Consider the following 20,820-nt stretch of genomic DNA (forward strand, 5'->3'; position numbering starts at 1 on the left):
AATCGCTTTAATAAATTGTGAAGAAATCTCTAGAAAAGTTTCTGAAGGGATACCTGCAAGAGTCACTGAATATATTCCAGAAGAAATCTCTGTAAAAATCACCAGAAGAATGCCAGAAGCTTTTCCTCGAGGAATCTGAGAAGCAATCTTGAGAACTTCCTCGCAGAATAGTCGCGTAACAAGCTCTGGAGGTGTATCTGGAGCTTCAGAATAAAGAAAAAGTGACTTGTATTTATTTGTATTTATTGTTAGCTATTGGGTACGATAACTTGCTGTTTATACAAACGTTTGCTCAAGTCAAGGAAAAACAATTTTAGGATTAGATTACATTGGATAACAAAGCTTTTAAGACCTGGAGAGCGTGAGTCACAGTCGAGGATGGAGAGAAGCGGCCATGAACCGAGTGAATTGGCGAAATATTGTTGGCGAGGCTTTATCAAGATAATTGATGTAAAGCCAAATAAGTAAGTAGAGCATAATTTGATTACAAGATACTTTTTCCATATTTTGGTAATAAGGCTGACACAAATATTAAATTTCTTTTATGTCCGAGACCACTTGGACGGTACGAGGGGGGGGGGGGGGGATAAAAATAAATAAGGAACAAAAAGAAAAAGGAAAATAAGTTATTTTTCGAATTTTTAACGATAATTGTTAAACTTATTCAAACGTCGTCTGGATCATTATTTTACTTGTTTTTTTTTTACTTTAAAAATTGATGGAAACCTAACTGATGTCAAAAAAATGATGAATCTTTTTTTTTCTCCCCTTCAAAATTGTCGGATTTTTGAAGGGGGGGTGACATAAAAGAAAATTAATATTTGTATCAGCCTAATAGAGACTTTTTGTTACAAGATACTTTTTCAAGAGACCTGCTACCAGCTCTGCGTGCCCCATCTTACCTGGTTAACCAGCTCTTCCGCCGTGTTCCAAATCTTGCTTTCCGTCACACTCTGGATCTGAGCAATCACCGAGGCATCAACACTTTCGTCTATGCACGACAAAATGGTTCCGCCGGCCTGGCAGCACCGGAACGCGGCCTGCTTGTTCCAGTAGCCCATCAGCTGCCGAGTGGTGTCATTGGTGTGCTTCAGCCATGGTTCATCCGAATCCGGAACGCCACACTGGTATGCTAGGAACAGCAACGGCAAACATTTGGCCGTAACGTCGCGTGCTTTTCCGCTGCCCTGTTTCTCGTGCTTGAAGAGTAGGGAGGACGAGTGGAGTAACAGCTGGCCCCGGTAGTGACGAATGAATTCATCAGCGAGTTGTTTCTGTGGACATGCGTTACGTCCTTTGTCGGAAAATTTTCTAAGATTTTGATCTAGTTCGAATATGAGGGTGGCTATTTCTTTTAGATTGTTTTGTTTGATGGCTTGAAGCGACGAATCGGCCAACAGGTTGAGATAAATTTGACGATCAAGAGTCAGAGTAGAAAGAAGCCAATAGCTCCAATTGGATTGGTAAGTGTTTGCGTTTACTTCTACGTACTTGGTCAACATGGAAGAGATAGCGTTGGCCCATTCGATCGACTGTTGAAACGTTTCGGTAAACTTCATTTCAATATCATAGCAGTATTTGAAGGCATCGTCCAACTTTTTCTCATCGACAAAGTGTTTGACGAGACGTATTCTAAGGCCCGGATCCAAAGGACGGGCAACGATTTCTTTGAGAATTATCTCCTTGACCAGTTTATTGTCGGTGGCCACATCCTTGTTCGCCACCTTAAGCTTAAGGTTCAGTACGGCTTCATGGTTGATACGTTCGGTTTCCGCCAGATCGCACCAGTGTTTGGCTTTCGATAGATTTTTACTGAAGTTATCATCCGATAGCAGGAGTTTACAGACTTCGGTAATCAATCCGGTTTGCTTGGAATCCAGCTGGAGCGATCGTTGATACGAGGTGATCGCTCTGTCAATCTTCTTCTGCTTCTCGTAGCACTGGCCGAGTAGTTTGTGCCCGGGAGCGCTGTCTTCTTGCACCGTCAGGAAACAGGAGAGCCAGTGCTCGGCACTCGCGTACTCACCAAGTTTGAAATACTGCCGTGCTATAGCCAAACCGCGAAGAAATTTCTGGAATAGAAAGCGAAACATTATGTTAATTAGCTATATTTATTAGAGATTCAAAAAGATTTGTTTTAAGTTCACCACAATAACATTATTTAAAGTTATCCTGTATAATACAATTGTCTTTAATAACTATTCCAGTTCGTTCAAGTGATGTTGTTGTGTTATTGCTTTTTTTAGATGGACTTTGACCCGAAGGTCATTCGTCCCTTCTTTCTTTCAAGTGAAAGACAAAGGAATGTCTTAAGAGCTGATTTATTGTTCATGAGCTTTTTAATTAAATATCTTGGCTTCTCTCACATTTGAAACTGATTAGTTTCTATCGTTCGCTGACCTGACTTAAGTATCAGTCTTAGCATGGACTATTCAGGTGTTCAGCGAAGTGCTGCGTCCACCTTTCAATCACCACAGTTCATCCGTAAAGGTGCTCTCATATCGGTCACCGCAACTCTCGGGTTCTATACATGCGTTAAGCTTTTGATTGCACTCATGTGAATGCTGATTACTAAACAAATTTTCTAGCTTGATTCGGTTTTGCTGCTAGTACTTTTCTGGGACTAAATTAAAAGCGAAACAAGGATGGGACTAGATTTCCGTTGCATGGTCAAATATCAGTAGTACCGATTTGATTCCTCAGAAATTAAATCGATTATGTTTGTTAAGGGGTGCACCTTTGCTGAGATGTAAGTCTCTATGAAGGGTGTAAATAGCGGGACCTTTTCATCACATTAGATTTTTATCAATCTCTGAGGAATCAAAACAAAAACTGTACAGAAATCGATGCTCCATTACCTATCAATGGAAATGGAGTAATTCGAAATGCACTATACACTAAGGATAAGGGTAATGCCACAAAAGATCTAAAAAATGGTCGCAGTGGCGCATCCGAACAAAAAAACATAACAAAACAAACAACAAAAGTAACAGAAATAATTTGAAATCTTTTTCAGCTGTCAACCTACCGGGATAAATTAAATAGGAACAAATTAGAGTCATATAAATTTATAGCGAACCGTGATACAACACATCCGTCCGACGAAAATGATAGGGTAACGGTCGTATTTTAGACCCCCTAAGGAAGTGATTTCAGTTTTTTGTCCCAATTAATTAATTGCACAGCGTAACCAAGTCAAAAAAACATGGCAAAATGTAGAGATAAACTTCCTCTACGAGATAAAATGCCCATACGATCATTAGGGATCCAAAAAACGTCCAAAATAATTGAATTGCGAAGCACTGTTTTTCATTATTTTTGACACACTAATACATTTTGGACCCCCGGCATTTTTTATCGTTTGTCGACAAAGTCCACGACACTGGTTGTATAATATGCTTGCCCATAGTCTAATCAATCGATTGACAATGGAAAACCGAAAAAAAATCTACGCTTTTAGTTTAGAAATTTGATAAAAGTTTTTGTTTACATCTGGACAATTTCTGACGGCTTCAATTTCTGTGTGTAACGTGTTGTAATGGTTGCATGGATGAACCGATTAAATTAAATTAATTTCAGATAAAATAAACACATTTTCTTTGTACGAACGGTTGCAAGTACGGAATAGTCCTATCCTTCCAAATGACACGCGAATTGAGTTGGTCTTTCGATTTAAACTGGGAAATTTGCAGGAAAATGGCCCAGGGGGTCCAAAATATATAGTATGTATGTATGTAGGTAGCCACCATCCTTGCTTGAGTCTTGCTCTGCTTGCGGTTCCACTCAACAGTGAAGTCAAATTTCATTACCAACCTGATTTCAACATACTGCTGTATGAAGGGCCAAAAAGGGGGTGGCGGACCCGTAAGCAGAGACACTTACGCGAAACCCGCGGGAAGTAGAGAATCTCCTTCCAACAGTATGATCCAACAGATTGAGTATTGGAATTTGCAGTACTTGTCGAGCTTTCCACGGGATGGTTTGTTAGAAGAAGGGCGCGTCAAATCTTTTACAACTGTTGGAGAGAAAAGTATTAATCGCGAGCGACTAACACTTTTCCTCCTGACTCCGATTGGCACTCCACTTCATTGTCCAGTTGTAAGTTCAATGATGCCCTGATGCTCCCTCCCGTCTCAATATATTGACAATGTTATATAATATAGTATGTAATATAATATATAGTTTAATATGTAATATAATAAAATGTAATGTAATATAATGAAACATAATATAATGTAATATAATATAGTATTTATAAACTCTCGTCTCAGGCTAACGAGGTAAATTACGCTGTGCACGGCATATAGCAAAAATTCCATGTAATAATCCTGTAAAAACAAAGTTCACGTCACGTTCAGGAACTCCACTTCATTGTCCAGTTGTACCTTCAATGATGCTCTGATGTTCCGTCCCATATATATTGTCCAATATATTACATGCAATATAGTACATATATTATATGGTATATACTATTAAAATATGAAATAATTTAATACAATTGAATGTAATATGATATAGAAAACATAATATAATAGTATACAATACAGATCCCTAGCATCTTGAAAATTATTAAAGCTAGAAGTGTACGCTAGACAGGGCCGATTGTAATAATTCCAAATAACAATGCTGAAAAACGAAGTTCCCTTCTCGTTCAGGAACTCCCTTGATGCTCCTTCTTTTCCCAGTATTTTGTCAATATAGTCATTATGCTATGTAGTATATGGTATAATACGAAATAATGTAAAACAATATAATATAATATAATCTAAGATGGATATATGTAATGAAATAAAATATAACATTACGTTATATAATATGCCGACTTTGGTATACTGAAAATGACTAAATTTAGAAGCGTACGCTGTACAGAGCATATAGTAAGAATTTAAAATAACAATGACGTAAAAACGACTTTCTCGTCAAGTTATGTGGGTATTCCTATACTGTATGTATGTATGTATGTAGGTAGCCACCATCCTAGCTTGAGTCTTGCTCTGCATGCGGTTCCACTTAACAGTACAGTCAATTTTCATTATCAATCTGAATTCAACATACCATTGTATTAAGGGCCAAAATGGGATGTGGCTTCAACCCTTGACTCCGGCTGGCACTCCACTCCATTGTCCAGCTGTAACTTCAATGATGCCCTGATGCACCCTCCCAATATCACCCGTGTTATATGATTCAATTATATGATAATTATGTAATAATATTAAATACAATAATTTAAAATATAAGAAATCATGCAATAACTCGATGATTTGACCTAGAATCCCTGAATAAAATATGAATAATATTACATACATAATAACAGATTGTTCCAACAAGACTGAAAAAAAACACAATGACAATGTTTAAACTAAATGTTTACGACGGCTTCCTGCAGTTATATTTTGCTTATATATCCTGAAAAAAAAACATGAATTAAAAATAACTTTTACAGGTCCTTCTCGATGATCAGCGGAGATGCTGTAGAAAATCTGTAATCAATTTTTGAATTAATGGTTAAAATTAGCAATTGAATGTGCAAATCAATATGCAATCGAACTATAATATTTAGTAAAGTGTTAACTAGATTTTGACAGCCCGGCTTGTTTATTTTATTTTAAATAAATATTGGTTTCACGAGTCACATCAATTTGCACAATATGGGCGATAACTAGACTGTAGAGGTGCAAAACGTTTGATATGTTTTTGAAATTATGCCGAAAACCAAAAAAAACAAAACAGAGAAGGGGGCTTACTAAATCAGGTCTATACTGTATATGTAACAAATAAAGAATGAATCCATGATAAGTAAATAAACAATAAATTAATGAACTCGTGCATCGGTTCATTCAAATGTCCCGTACCATACTGCTTCATTCGACGCCTCACCTGTAAACTTTGTATATGTATATAAAGAACGGGCAATCAAGAAGATATTTCTCACTATCACACCAAAAGATTATCTAAATCACGCCGCTCAGTAGAACAGCGTGTGATAGATTTCCGTGTTTAGCCGACAGTTGGTAATATGATATAAATCAGTTATCAGCCAGACATCGCACGCGTCGCACGCTCTTCGTTGCCTCTCTCGCTTTCACATTCGCAGTTCGTGGAAAATGTCCGGTACGCGGGTAAACACACTAGTGGTGGATTTCAGTGTTCTTCCTGTTCGCCCTGAAGTGGCGAAGGTGCACCAGTTTTTGGAGGAAGAATTGAAGATTCAATATGAGGACGTTAAGAGTATACAGTTGCATCATGCACGCAACTGTGTACTAATTGAAATGAAGACGAAAGAAATTGTCACACGCTACCAATTAGAGCATAATTGGAAGCGAACAATGCTTTCAAATAATGTGAAATTTCGTATTCCGGTCTACGTTGATTGCGAGGCAGTAACGGTCCGGGTCCATGACCTTCCGCCATCGATGAGTCACGTCACCATCGCGGAGCACATGTTAAAATATGGAGAGGTGATTTCCATACGGAAGGAAAAATGGAAGCATTATTTTCCCGGAATTTCCAACGGAGTGCGAGTACTAAGAATGAACATTCTACGGCATATTCCATCGTTCATAACCATTGAAAATGAAGACACAATGGTCACTTACAATGGCCAGCCAAAATCTGATCAATCGTCCCGTCCTGGCAAGTGTCCGGAGCCAACCACTACTTCCAATGGAAGACCACCATCGTCGACAGCAACAAAATCACCCAACGGTTTGTTCACGCAGGATGATTTCCCGCCGATAGCAAATAGCCTGCAAAAAACTACAACTCCCGTTCCCGAATCAGTGCAAGCTAAACAGAACGACAATAGCGAAAACAACAACGACGATGACTGGACCGATGATGAAAGTGCTTCAAACTCTTCGTCCGAATACAATGGTGCAACATACAAGCGACGGCGATCGAGGCAGAATAACAAAGGGTGTAGAACGAAAAAGGCTTGCTCCAGTCAGTGTTCCCCAAACACGGATCATGCGGAAATGTGTTCGTCGCCAGATGAAAAAGGCAAAAAGAAATAAACTTTTAGTTGTGATTCTTCTATACAATGTAGGAAGTGTTAACCGGCTCTGTTAAGCTGAATACGGCGTGTGAGCCTTAAAATAAACGAATTGGTAAAAAATATGATATAATAAATAATATGCAGTTGATATATCATTAACAAAAAATGGCACCAACGTTGTACTGCTGTGGAAATATTAAAATATTGTGTCAATGAAGTATCCACAAATTACGATTTGTAGATGATTTGTCAGATGAACGGAATGTTTTTAAATCTAGCTTTCATTGAAACTTTGTTGTCTCGATCTTCTTCGCTGGTCCCTTCGATACCGAGATTTGGAGTATGAACTGTTATAATATAATATAATCACAGACAAACAGACGTCACACTCTCACCGATGTCCATCGACAACCTTTTTAACGGCCGATTCAAATATATGGTAGGTGGCCAATCCACCACCCGCAGCGCTCGCATCGTTTTTGTTCGCGTTTGACGTTTACACACTACCGCCATCTGTTGGTCCATCGGCCAAACACACCGATTTTAGCATTGGGCGTACATGTCATCGTGACTATGATTTTTATCGGAATTTGTTCTAAGTGTTACGTCTGTTTGTCTGTGATATAATGCTATACAACCCAATATTAAACAACGTACTTAGGTTATATAAAACCTAGAATACTTGAATCTTCTAATTTAACTCAGTTTAATCTGCAAATACAATAATTATGATGTCCTTCAATGCGTCCTGAGAAAGTATGTATGACTAGAATTTAGCTCTAAATAAGTAGCCCTTGTATGAAAATAAAAAGAACGGTGTATATGATATGCCGGTATGAAATTTGTGAATGAGCCCCTCATCCTCACTTCACCGTGAATCCCTTTCACTATCACTTCAACTGGGTTCAAGCCAATACCTATTATGGATTTCACTCAGCTGGCGCAGAACACTGACGCATGTCACCAGCTCTCCCTCCCACCCCCGCTGCTTCTATGCAACGCAACAGCGGGAGAGTAAAAGAGAGAACCAGTGACACGCATCAATGGTCCGCGCCACCTCAGTAAAATCCATAACCAACCACCAAGCACACATACAGCACAAAAAATAAACGGCGTTTGTCACAACCTCACCCCACATCGATTTGAATGAAAATAGCAATGCTTCACCCACACCACTACATTCCCGCGTATGTACTGCTGTGTAGATTTAGTAATGCCGATGACGCTAATGATGGTGGTGATGGGAAGCACACCAAGAATGCCAAAAAGTTTTTTTTGCTGTTTCTCGTCCGAGTTGCCTAGATTATTCAAATATTAAACCACCGTGCAATGAAACAATTTGAAATGTACTATTGATAAAGGAAGAAGTTTACATCGAAATCACAAAAACGCAAATATTAACATCAAATTCAAATAAACATGGAATAAACTTAATGTTAAATGGTTATTGCTTGCGGTAATTACTGCTATAAATCACAATAAATTAATATTTTAAATAATAAAAAAACACACATAAAATATAGGAAAATAATTTGACAACTTTATCTGTGAGAAAGGTTATTAAAAATAAAACATCTAAGATTATACTTAGCTTCATGCCCTCGTTACTGGTCGCCCTGCTGTTTTACCCTCTACACGATCGGCACTGGTGCTGAAACCAACGCCGCTACGTACGATGAACATGTACAGATATATCACATCACTTTTATTGTCATCATGCAACCCAACCGACACATTTATGTAGGGGACTGTCCATTAATTATGTAAGGGTTTATGGGGGGAGGGGGGGTTTGAGATTTCTTATGCGCCATGCACTTTATTTTTAATTTTCATACAAAAAATCTTACCATGGGGGGAGGGGGGGTTGAAAAACCCCGAAAATTGTCTTACGTAATTAATGGATCGCCCCTAGTTTTAAAATTTTATATATCGTTTTACACTAATACACATACATCGCTTTCGAAATTGTAGCATCTGCGGAACTAGTTTTTCTTCTTCACACCGACACATCTCCTCTGTTATAAAATTAATCAGTTTTCCATTCCTTTCGAACAAAATTTGCTAATTTTTTACGTTTCACTTATTTTTACACCTTTCCACTTAGTCACATTCCACAACCCCTTTTCATGCCCTCACAACACTACAGCGTTAACAGTAAAACCAAATCTTTGGAGCAAAAGCAGCTTGAAGGAGCACATCGCGCACACGTCTTGACTCGGTTATAGAAGAAAGCGAACTGCCAGGGGGTCCAAAATATATAGAGGTCCAAAATGTATTGGTTACCCTATCTTGCATAACATATGACCGCGCCCAAAAAGCCATTGATAGACGAAGGTGTTGCTCGTTGTTTCTAAGCAAATGGGTTGACCAAGATAAAAACTATCACCACTGTGAGATAGAGGAGGATCTTTTTTCAATCGTAGCATTGTTAAATTACGTGTAAATCTATCCATTTGCTCAGTAACAAATAGCTACACTTGGTTACCCATGGCTTTTAGGACGAGATCATACATTAAGCGAGATATAGTTAATTTCTCGCAAAACCGGTGATTTCGCCCTAAAAGCCATTGGTAACCGGGTGTGTAGCTCCTTGTTTCTAAGCAAATGAAAGGACCAGGATGAAAACTATCACCACTGGGAGATAGAGGAGTATCTTCTCTTCATCGTACAAACTTAGATTAAATTACTGAGGTCGGTAAAATTGTACTGGATTTTGGAACTACCGAAAAAGTCAGTAAAATGAAAACTGTCGCCACGCGTAATTGAGAAGCAAATTTAACCATGTTTTATTTTTTATCGATATATGATATAAAAAGATAGCTCTCTGCAAAATTTCAGTGGAAAATCTCTGTTTTTCGATTTCTGACATTTTTTTAGTTTACTGACTTTTTCAATAGTTCAAAAACCCAGTAATTTTTACCGAACAGATTGACTGTGTAGCATTGTTGAATAACGTGAAAATCCATTCGTTTGCTCGGTAACAACAAGCTACAAACTCGGTTACCAATGGCTCTTAGGGCGAGATCACAAGTTATGCGAGATTTCGCATCATCTTGTTCTAACAAAGGTATGATTTCAAAACTTATAAAGTATTATAAGGGAAGATCCAAATATCCCCCCCTCTGCCATCTGTCACGCTTTTTCCAATACCTACTACCTTGTGTTCAGAATAATAGTAGTGAAAGCCGATTTCCATACAAAATGCTCAACTTTGGCATGCTATAACTTTGCTTCTATATCCCTTTCGGGACGGACCATATTTGAGTGATTATTTCAAAATTTACCTTATAAACTCATCATCTCGTAGAACAAAACTTTCTTTATTTTGGCTATTCTAGCAATCCATGAACTTTTTAGGGTCAAGTTCAGACCAGCACAATTGTGCTGGTCCGTCCCCAGGGCGGTCGATGTTCGAAAAAAAAAAAAATATTTGTTTTATTTCTTTAGAAAATTGTTCCAGTCATGCCTTTTTAAAAAATTTTGGACCCGTATTTTTTTTATTTCGTCATTAGGGTGCTCTTTTGTGGAATAGGGTGACCCAAAAATTCAGAAATAATTTTGTTTTTTTTTTATGTACATTAAAATTTAAAAAAAATACTTAAATTACATATGATTAATACATATGATTTTTTTATAAATGGATCGAAAACAATGTACGAGATATAAAAATACTTCATATTCTCTATAAGATTCAAAGCATCAGGTGACGATGACGTTTATCGCTATAATTCAAGAACTAGTCTACGTCACAGAAAAATGAGTAAATACATGTGTGAAAACTAATTGTCTCAACCAAACCATCTTGGTTTCGCTTTGTTTGTATATATCCTCAGAAATTATATAAGATTTTTTTCTCAAAAATAATTTATGGAATAAAAATTAAAATTGAAAATAATAATAAACCTTCGAATTGTTTAGTGGAATACTTATAAATAAATACTGTACCATTCAATTCCACTAGAGTTTGTATCTTTTGACAGATACGCGTTATTTGACCTCCACTATAAGGCCGTTATCAGAGTCATGTACTAGACTCGAAAAGTAATTTTATTTTTTAGACCCTTGGACCCTTTCCCGACAGCTTGGACGTTGATTACCAAGAATGACGCAATTTTTAGTGCAAGTAATTACCATCAAATTTCTTCTTCTTCTTTCTCAGCATGGTCTTGCTGAGTTTACTGTTATGGCTATCTAGCCCCCAATATCAAATTTACTTTATTTTATTTTTTAAATCGAGTGTTTTGCTTAAAATTGAGAGTTGTGTTGGATCCGCTGAATCTGTTGCATGCTCCTTGTGGGCGAGCGACGGAATCCGGATGAATTGTGTCCGGTTCGCGTTGCGCGGAAGAAAAAAACGAAATGCGCCGGTGAAAAACAAAAAAAAAAAAAAACGCGTCAGTAGAGTTGGATACGTTGAACCTGTTGTATGCTCCTGTCGAGCGAGCAACGAAATCAGTATCGTGTCTGGTTTGGATAGTGCGGTCATTCGTGTTCATTTTGAATTATATATTTATCGTTTACCAAAACGAATCCTTTCCCATATCCAAACTCCCAGTGTTTTCTTGTGAAAGTGCAGAAGATTCCTCGGCTTCTGTAAAGCAAGTAACACGTCAACATTTCCCTCCCATTCCCAAATTGACCTGCATTCGGACGCAGCCGGCGCCGGTATTGTTTATTATAATAATAAGAGCACCAGTATTTACACATTGAGGATGATACTGATCCCGAGTAGCGTCTGTTGGTTCCCTGTGTAAGTACAGCTGTTCTTGCAATAATGGAGTAGCAACAGCGGGCGGTCAATCATGCTCATGCTTATGCTCATGCTCGAGTATTTTGCTTAAAATTGAATTTACGTCATTATAATATTAGTTTTAAGTACATTGTACGACTGAAAGAACTAAGACGGATAGCTAACATATAACAGGGAATTCAAAAACCTTTTTAAATACGCATTGTCAAAATCAGATCATCAACCAGATTGAAGCATGAATTTGCTTTTTGCAATTGTTGTATATATTCCAGCTATATGAAAAATTACATGGAACAATCAATTTTTTTTTCGAATGTATTCATAATTATTTAGAAATTATCAGATTTGAAAATAAAGAAACTGACAATGCTTCTAATAAGGCAATCCATAAGACAGCTGCGATCAGCAGGCTTTTTGGTTTGCCACGAGTTTTTAAAGTTTCGCAATCGGTGTGACCTGTATGTTAGATTACAAGGGAAAATGTAAAGCTCTGAGGGACGATTCAAATATGACGTCTATTGTTTTTCGGGATTTCACCCCTCCCCCATCTGTCACGCTTTTTCCAATACCTAATACATGCACTCACACGCTTTCATTGACCCCCCCTCCTCTAAATAATGAACGTAATTCTTAAACCCCTGACCATAATCGTAAGTTTTGTTTTCCCTTTCGTTTCGGTTGCATGGGCACTTTTAGTTGTCAACCCTACCATGAAAAATTTCCTGGAAAGCATCATGTACAATTATGACCTTTGAAGGGAGCATCACACGAATCAACGGACTAGCATGCAACGCCAAATGGCACAGTCGTGATACGTTTCTGACAAAAAAAAAGAGCTGAAGCGGGAATTGAGCCCACATTTCTTTGATCGATGCAGCTAGTTACTTTGCAACACTATCCGCACGGCAATTAAGTCCAGATTTGAATTTTTAATATATTAGTCTCAAAATTCAAGATATGGACAATATACTTTTTAAGGTAAAAGAAACGAACCGATATTTTTTTATATGAGAGGATAATCTTAATTCCAGAATGTCATACATTGCTTAATAGTTTAGTTGAGTATTTCATAGTACTGCAAAAGTTTAAAGCTTCCCAGTTTAAAGCGCATTTCGTAGATCAACACAATAAACAATATTTTAGCAAGTAATACCAGCATGGGCTGCATACATCAACAGTACGCCATTTAAAAGACTCTGCAGTTCAGAAGCAAATAGTAAGTAAAGATTTTCAGCTCCAGTTGTCGAGCTTCATAAATATTATAGCAGATATTGAACCAGCATGCATTGTGAACACCAAAATGGATTATCGATTCAACATGGTATTGACAGATTATCAAAGCAAGGGGACATTCAAATATTACGTCCATTGTTTTTAAGTCTATCTAAATCCTTCCTATGCTCACTATCACGCTTTTTCCCAAGCCCCTAGTACATGCACTGTCAAACTTTCGTACACCCCCACTCCCTTAACTAATTGACGTATTTTTTTAACGTTCCCAAAAAAATTAACTGCTCCTTAAACTTTGCTATAGGCGGTTTAAGACAATAAATGTGATTCCCAATCTATTTTAAATATGGACTTATAAAAAAAGGTTTTAAACCAAAGCTATATGGTTTTCTGTTACATAGTTTTTGTACGGTACATAATTTTTATGATGCGTATGTAATCACTCATTAATGTTCCAATACAATATTATGCACTATTGTTGACATTAGAACCAGATTCAACCACTTATCTTGATTAAAATACTGAAAATGAAAATTGGTAGTCCACAACGATCATCGACCGGGTAAGTGCCGGCACCAGCACAATTGTGCTGGTCCCACTTTGTCCCTCCTGAAATCTTTGCTGAGTTAATCAATTCACATTTGGTCTTCACCATTTCAAAGAATGACTCTTTCACTCTCGATTTGTATCTGTGCATACCTAGAAAAAACGAATAGTTGAAAATTTTCGACAGATAAAACTTTTTCAATTCTTACGGTGTTTGTTTACATTTTGTTTACCCTGAGCTGGTGTTTTCTAAACACGATGTAAACAAAAGTTTTTGTGCTCAATTACAAGTATCAATGATAATTCAATAATCGAAATAAAAAAAGTTTGGTAAAACAATGATTTACTGGCTTAAAGAATCATTCAATGTAATGGGTGCCGAACAGCACAATTGTGCTGGTTCGTCCCGAAAGGGATATGAGCAATTGGCATTAAAAGTTGGCAGTGAACTACAAATCTACTCAATTTCATTATCATAAAATTTGAAAAATTTTACACTACCGGCTGAAAAGTTAAGCACCAGGTGAAATCGCTCAAAACCAAAATTTTATGATAATGCAATTGATTATATTTGTAGTTCACTGACAATATTTCATGTCGATTGCTCATAGGGAAACAAAGTTATAGCATGCCAAAGTTAAGCATTTTGTATGAAAATTGGCTTTCACTACTATTATTCTGAACACAGCTGTACATGCATTGTAACCAAGGATGGAAAAAAATCAGCTCTAACGACAAACAACACGGTATCTGAATGGTCCAAGAGGGCCGTCGCTCTTGCAGCAACATGATTTCAACACCTCACCACGCGCGATGATCATAGATATATCGAGCATCCGATGAACTGTTTGTCGTAGGACAAAAGGTTTGTCGGATATTGTAACATGTTGCGATTAATGCGAATCAATTCAAAATTCACGGATAAACTCTCTCACATACCACGCACGATTGACTTTCAGATGATGAACGACAAGCTAGGAGACAAATCGTGGAATGCAACCAGAAAAATCCTCCAAAATTATGACTTTGATTCGCGAACAATTGATCGTCAGCTCACAGGCCGAGCGATTCATTTTTCGCGGAGCGGAGATTGTTGTGATGGCTTGACGACTAAGGGTTTGTCGTTGTTGCTATGATCGCATGATAAAGAACAACCACGATGCATCATTTGTTTTATCATGATCACTAGATTTCCATCCTTGATTGTAACACTTTCGTAGACAAGCGCCACCCACCTCCCCCGAATGTTAAAAATCATTTTTTAATGATCCCCAAATAAACTTATAGGATAAAAAAAAACAATTGTTAGAAGCGTTAGAATCTGAGGAACTAGTCGAGCAGAACAAAACTCTATATAATTTGTAGAAAGAGGATTAAGGTGACTTGAGGCCTTATTGAATGTCAACTAGTAGTAGTAGTTTAGTAGAATACCTATAAGTAGATGAAAAACCGAATTTAGTACTATACCATTTAATTCCACTAGAGTTTGTATCCTTTGACAGATACGCGTATGTCGACCTCAACTGTAAGACCGTCTTCAGTGTCGTGTACTAGACTCGACTTTACAACTTTAACACAGTCGAGTCTAGTACACGACACTGAAAACGGCCTTACAGTTGAGGTCGAAATACGCGTATCTGTCAAAGGATACAAACTCTAGTGGAATTAAATGGTATAGTACTAAATACGGTTTTTTCATCTAATGTATACCTTTTAATGAACATTGCACGGGAAAAAATTCGGTGGTAAAAATAACTATTTTAGCTGACTACATCCATTCTTGAAACTACCATGGAAATTCAGACCAATTTACTATGTTTATGGTACACCCCACCGCATTACTGGTACATTTGACAGAAATAATTTACAACAATCTGATTCCGACTACAGACATGGTAAAATCAAGCGCATTTCTGGTCTGCTGAAAATTGCCGGTGCGAGCGCTTAAGTTAACCCCCTAAAATGGTAGTTTTTACCGCACAATTTTTTTGCGTGTGTATTCTCATTAACATTTTATTAGAACAAAACTAGTTTTTCTAAGGTACCTAGATAATAGATAATTTCATCTCACTTCGTTGAAGTGCCCATTTAAGGTGAAGATGAATCGAAGCCAAACCTCAAATTTTCAAGAGCACAAATCTGGAGAACTAAACATCTGTTTAAGCCGAAAACTTAATCGATTGATCACTAGCTGGTGGTGACCAATCGATTAAGTTTTTATCTCAAACAGATGTTCAGTTCTCCAAATTTGTGCTCTTGAAAATTTGAGGTTTGGCTTCAATTCATTTTTACCTTAAAATCATTCACGTGAGTTTTTCTTCTTTCTGGCGTTACGTCCCAACTGGGACAAAGCCTGTCTCTCAGATTAGTGTTCTTATGAGCACTTCCACAGTTATTAACTGAGAGCTTTCTTTGCCGATTGACCATTTTTGCATGTGTATATCGTGTGGCAGGTACGAAGATACTCTATGCCCTGGGAATCGAGAAAATTTCCTTTACGAAAAGATCCTCGACCAGCGGGATTCGAACCCACGACCCTCAGCATGGTCATGCTGAACAGCTGCGCGTTTACCGCTACGGCTATCTGGGCCCCAATTCACGTGCGTTGCAAATAGTTTTTTTCACAAGAGGCACTCGTGATAGGGTTTCAATGCTAGTAATGGACCCCTTAGTAGCTGAAATTCATTCTAGACGCTTTTCCGCAATGATATCTCAGACGCATATACGTTTTGTGGAGTCTAACAACAAATTCAATGTATTTACTTCATAGTACGTCTATGAAACATACAAAACAATTCGATTTTTCCAGCAAAATATGTATTTGAAAAACTGTTGTCCGAATGCCTATTATGGACCCTCCCGGGGTCCATAAAAGGGTTGTTTACAAATTTGACGTTGCGTATTATGGACCCTCCATTTGATTCCCATGTAATCCGGCTTGCTGCCGACGAGCCTATTATGGACCCACCTAGAAATGCGTATTATGGACCCTCTTGTGTGGTTTCATTTACAAAACTGTTCAAATATCTGTATTGTTGCGTCTCGAACCAAATATTTTGCCTGAAACTGCTGACTAACAATGTAATCGAAGTTCCCCCGGTGGATTTTCATAGGAATAAAGTTGCTTTGAGTGTTAATTTTATGTTTTTCTGTAGGGGGTCCATAATACGCAAAGGATCCATAACCGGCATCGACTCCCTAGAAATTAAATCATCACATAACAATGGGAAAAGTGATAATTTATTAGGCACTTTAGAAAAATGGATCATTGAAGGTAGTTTTTGCAAGTGCTCACCGCATCAAAACAAAGGCGCCACTGTATATGGGATTTAACATTGTGACAGCATTGCTGTTCTGTCAAACACACAAGGCTACGGTGGCGCTATCTATGCTTTCCATAGTGGATGTTTTGGGTATTTTAATGATCCATTGTGCAGGAGGCCTCTATTCGCTATTAAAAAAAACAACAAATGGTATTGAAACATCCTTTAATTTAAAAAAAAAATACGTATTAAGGTCTATTTAAACATATTGAGATGCATACAAGTGTAGTTTGATGTGTATAACATGTATTTACAGATTTCATATGAAACCTTTATGGAATCTATACTACTGTAACATCTTCTTCTTTCTGGCGTTACGTCCCCACTGGGACAGAGCCTGCTACTCAGCTTAGTGTTCTTATGAGCACTTCCACAGTTATTCACTGAGAGCTTACTATGCCAATGACCATTTCTCGCATAACTTCTGATCTCGCCCTAAAAGCCATTGGTAACCATGTGTGTAGCTCGTTGTTTCTGACCATTTAAATGGAGTTACATGTTATTTTACAACGGTATGGTGAAGAAAGGATCATTATCTACACGCCAGGTATGTTGCTTTGGATGCTGATGCGTTCATTTGCTCAGAAACAACGATCTACACACGTCGTTACCAATGACTTTTAGGGCGTTATCACAGATCATGCGAGATTTTTGCATGTGTATATCGTGTGGCAGGTACGAAGATACTCTATGCCCTGGGAAGTCGAGAAAATTTCCAACCCGAAAAGATCCTCGACCGGTGGGATTCGAACCCACGACCCTCAGCTTGGTCATGCTTAATAGCTGCGCGTTTACCGCTACGGCTATCTGGGCCCCTAACATGTAACTGTAACATTCAAAACTATACTAAAAGCTGATTCCTTCACAGCGCAATAGTATGAAATTCATATTTTCTTCTGGTTAAATTTCATAATCGTTTCTTATGAATCTCAATATATTTTTCCTCATTGTAGGGATGTTTTCCTTAGGATATCCATATTGACCTTCTTTATCCTACAAACTAAGATTCTGTAAAATCTTTCAGAAGATCCCGGATTCATGGATTTTGGCCATGTTTTCCGTGAAAATCAAGTCAAGAAATCTGTGAAAATCCTGTCCAAAGCTTTGTGAGAAGTTTACCCTAATTTTAGTAAGCAATACTGCTTGGGCACCACCATGATTTACTTTGGCATGGGGGTTTTTCTCGACAGAATTGTCTGAAATTCTTCGATAAGAAGCGTTTCAATACGATGCACATTATGGACGAATATGAGCTCAATAGCTTTTGAAATACCCCCTACCGAAATGAATCAAGTATATACCAAGAATAGAATCCGGCCTAATAAATTTATATACAGTCAACTTTCGTTCGTTGCACTAAACCCGTGGCCCGATTAGTGAAAGACTTTCACTAATCGGGCTGAGCTGTCAAAGCCGAACTTGGCTTGAGGGACACTCCGATTGTTTGTTATTGTTGACAACTTTGCAAAATCGTTTAAAAAGTTTTCCCATCTCTCCCAGTTTTTGGATTTGATTTTTGATTATCCGGTAAGTATTCAGTCAATATTTAACAATTCGTACAATACATATGTTTTAAGTTATTCACTACATATTTCATTGCCAGCACGAAGCATGGATGGTTCAAATGAATCCGGATCGAAAATGGCCACAAAGCAAAAGAAGAAAATGTTAACTTTGGTGGAAAAACTTCGCATAGTTGAAGACTTCGAATCCGGTAGTGGAACACATGATGCGCTGGCCTCAAAATATGGCATTGGATCTTCCACAGTAATAGGGTTACCAGGCGTACTCTTTTTAGAGTACAAGTACTCTTTTTCGCCTTAAAAATGTGTGTACTATTCTTTTTTGCATAACGGGCTCAAGTGTACTCTTTTTCAGTTATTACTGACGATAATCGACAAATAAAATAACCTGTTGAAGAAACCAGATCAACAGTTTTCCCAGGATAACACAGATAATTCACCGATTTTCGACAAAAACTGGTTGAATCAAATTTGCACAATTAGCTAAAAATAGTTAGAAACAGAATTATACGCTCGTTACCTCACTCAAAACATTAAATGATAAAACTACTGATATACAATCAACTTACTATTAATCTTCAATTAAAAATAGTCAGTTAAAATTCAAAATCACTTTGTTTCGAACAATTTTATTGAAGCAACTTTTTTTTATCAAGCACTTATTCTAGAAACGTCGTTTTGGCGATGTTTTTTTTTATGAACAAAACTATGGGAATGAAAAAGTTTCACTTTGAAGTGTAGTTTGGAAATCACAAAAATAAACTATTAAATCAATCAGGTTTCTAAATTTTATAATGTTTTAACAAGAGATCAATTAAACTTAAATCAAAGACAATGCTTGAGAGTCTATTTAGATCCACGTTTCACTCTTCTCAGTACTTCTGATTTCTTCACAAACTCATATAGTTCTACATTTTCTTAAGAATATTCTTGCTAAGTACTAAGGAAAGATTTTTTTCAAAAAACCTTATTTGAAAGACAATATTATTACAAAAAGTCGAACGACTTTCGGTACAGTAAATGTAATTTAAAAAAAAATATTGATTGTAAAAATCGATTCACTCAGAGTCCGTGTTGAATATAGTAAGACAGAACATTACAGAATCGGTGAGATAAATAAGAGTTAAATTTCGTAAAATCTTCAATGAAAAGTTGAGAATAGTGTCTCCCTGAAAAACTTAACCTTAATCTAAATGTAGGAAAAGTGGCTGTGAGTAAGAATCAGACATTTTTTGCAAAAAATGTTGAAATTATTAATTTGTAGTAGATTTAAAATTTTTCATGGTAGGCTAAGTGTACTCTTAAGTACTCTTTTACAGAGTTTAAAAAATGTACTCTTTTCACTGAGAGCAAATATGGTAACCCTACACAGTAACCAGAATAATCCATAAAAAGGAAGCCATTCGAGCGGCAGTGGAGAAATTCAAAGAGCATGGTGTTGACAACAGGAAAACGTTGAAAGAGCAGACTTTTCCTTTGCTAGAAGAAGCACTGTATGTTTGGATACTCCAGCAACGACAATCCAACATTCTGTTGACTGTAGACGTCCTGAAAACGAAAGCGGAGCTTTTGTTCAAAATGTTCCAAGAGCGAGGATACTATGTGATGCACAAATTTTCGGCGTCGGACGGGTGGATGCATCGTTTTAAGCAGCGGTTTGGGTTGCGTGTTAGAGCTGTAGCAGGTGAAAAAGCATCTGCGGACGTTGAAGCGTATCATAAGTTTAAAAGGATTTTGGAGGACAAAATTGAAGAACTGCAACTATCTACAGCACAGGTTTTCAATGCCGATGAATCAGCGCTCTTCATCAAATTGCTTGCTACTCGTTCTGTTATTACATCCACTGAAACTGTGGCAAGTGGAAGGAAGCAAAATAAAACCAGATATACATTCATGCCTTGTGCGAATATTGACGGGTCTCTCAAACTTAAACTGCTTTTTATTGGTACGGCTGCAAAACCGCGAGGGCTAAACACAGAAACATTGCCCGTATCATATTGTCATTCTAAAAAAGCTTGGATGACCCGTCAATTGTTTCGCCAATGGTTCCATGATGAGTTTGTGCCCGCGGTTCGAAGGTTTTCTGATGAGCAGGGGCTGGAGCCTAAAGCGCTTCTTGTTCTCGATAACTGCACCAGTCACTACGATCTCGAGGACAGCTTGAAAAGTGATGATGGGCTGATTCAGGTAATATATCTTCCTCCAAATGTCACCTCGGAGTGTCAGCCAATGGATCAATCGGTCATTAATGCAGTAAAGCGGAAATATAAAAGAAAACTTATGCTTAAGTTGATTTTGGAAAATGAACATTTGAAATTCGAGGAACGGTTGAAAAAGATCAACTTACAGCAGTGTATTTCATGGCTGGCTGAGTCTTGGGAGGAAATTTCAGCAAGCATCATCCGACATTCTTGGAGGAAATTGATCACTGATTTACCAGATGATCCTCTAGAT

At 37.6% G+C, this 20,820-nt stretch overlaps 1 protein-coding gene across 4 annotated transcripts in view; it reads right to left on the reverse strand.

Annotated features, from left to right (window-relative positions):
• LOC5572553 (E3 SUMO-protein ligase RanBP2) overlaps positions 1 to 20,820 on the reverse strand; it is a 55,247-nt gene that overhangs the window by 32,748 nt on the left and 1,679 nt on the right. For all 4 annotated transcript variants that reach the window (XM_021850031.1, XM_021850030.1, XM_021850029.1 and 1 more), the window contains exon 2: positions 903 to 2,072. In XM_021850031.1, coding sequence (XP_021705723.1) covers positions 903 to 2,072 — 1,170 coding nt within the window. The remainder of the gene's footprint in view (positions 1 to 902; positions 2,073 to 20,820) is intronic.

Source organism: Aedes aegypti, chromosome 3 (genome assembly GCF_002204515.2).
Source record: "Aedes aegypti strain LVP_AGWG chromosome 3, AaegL5.0 Primary Assembly, whole genome shotgun sequence".
NCBI classification, from domain to species: domain Eukaryota; kingdom Metazoa; phylum Arthropoda; class Insecta; order Diptera; family Culicidae; genus Aedes; species Aedes aegypti.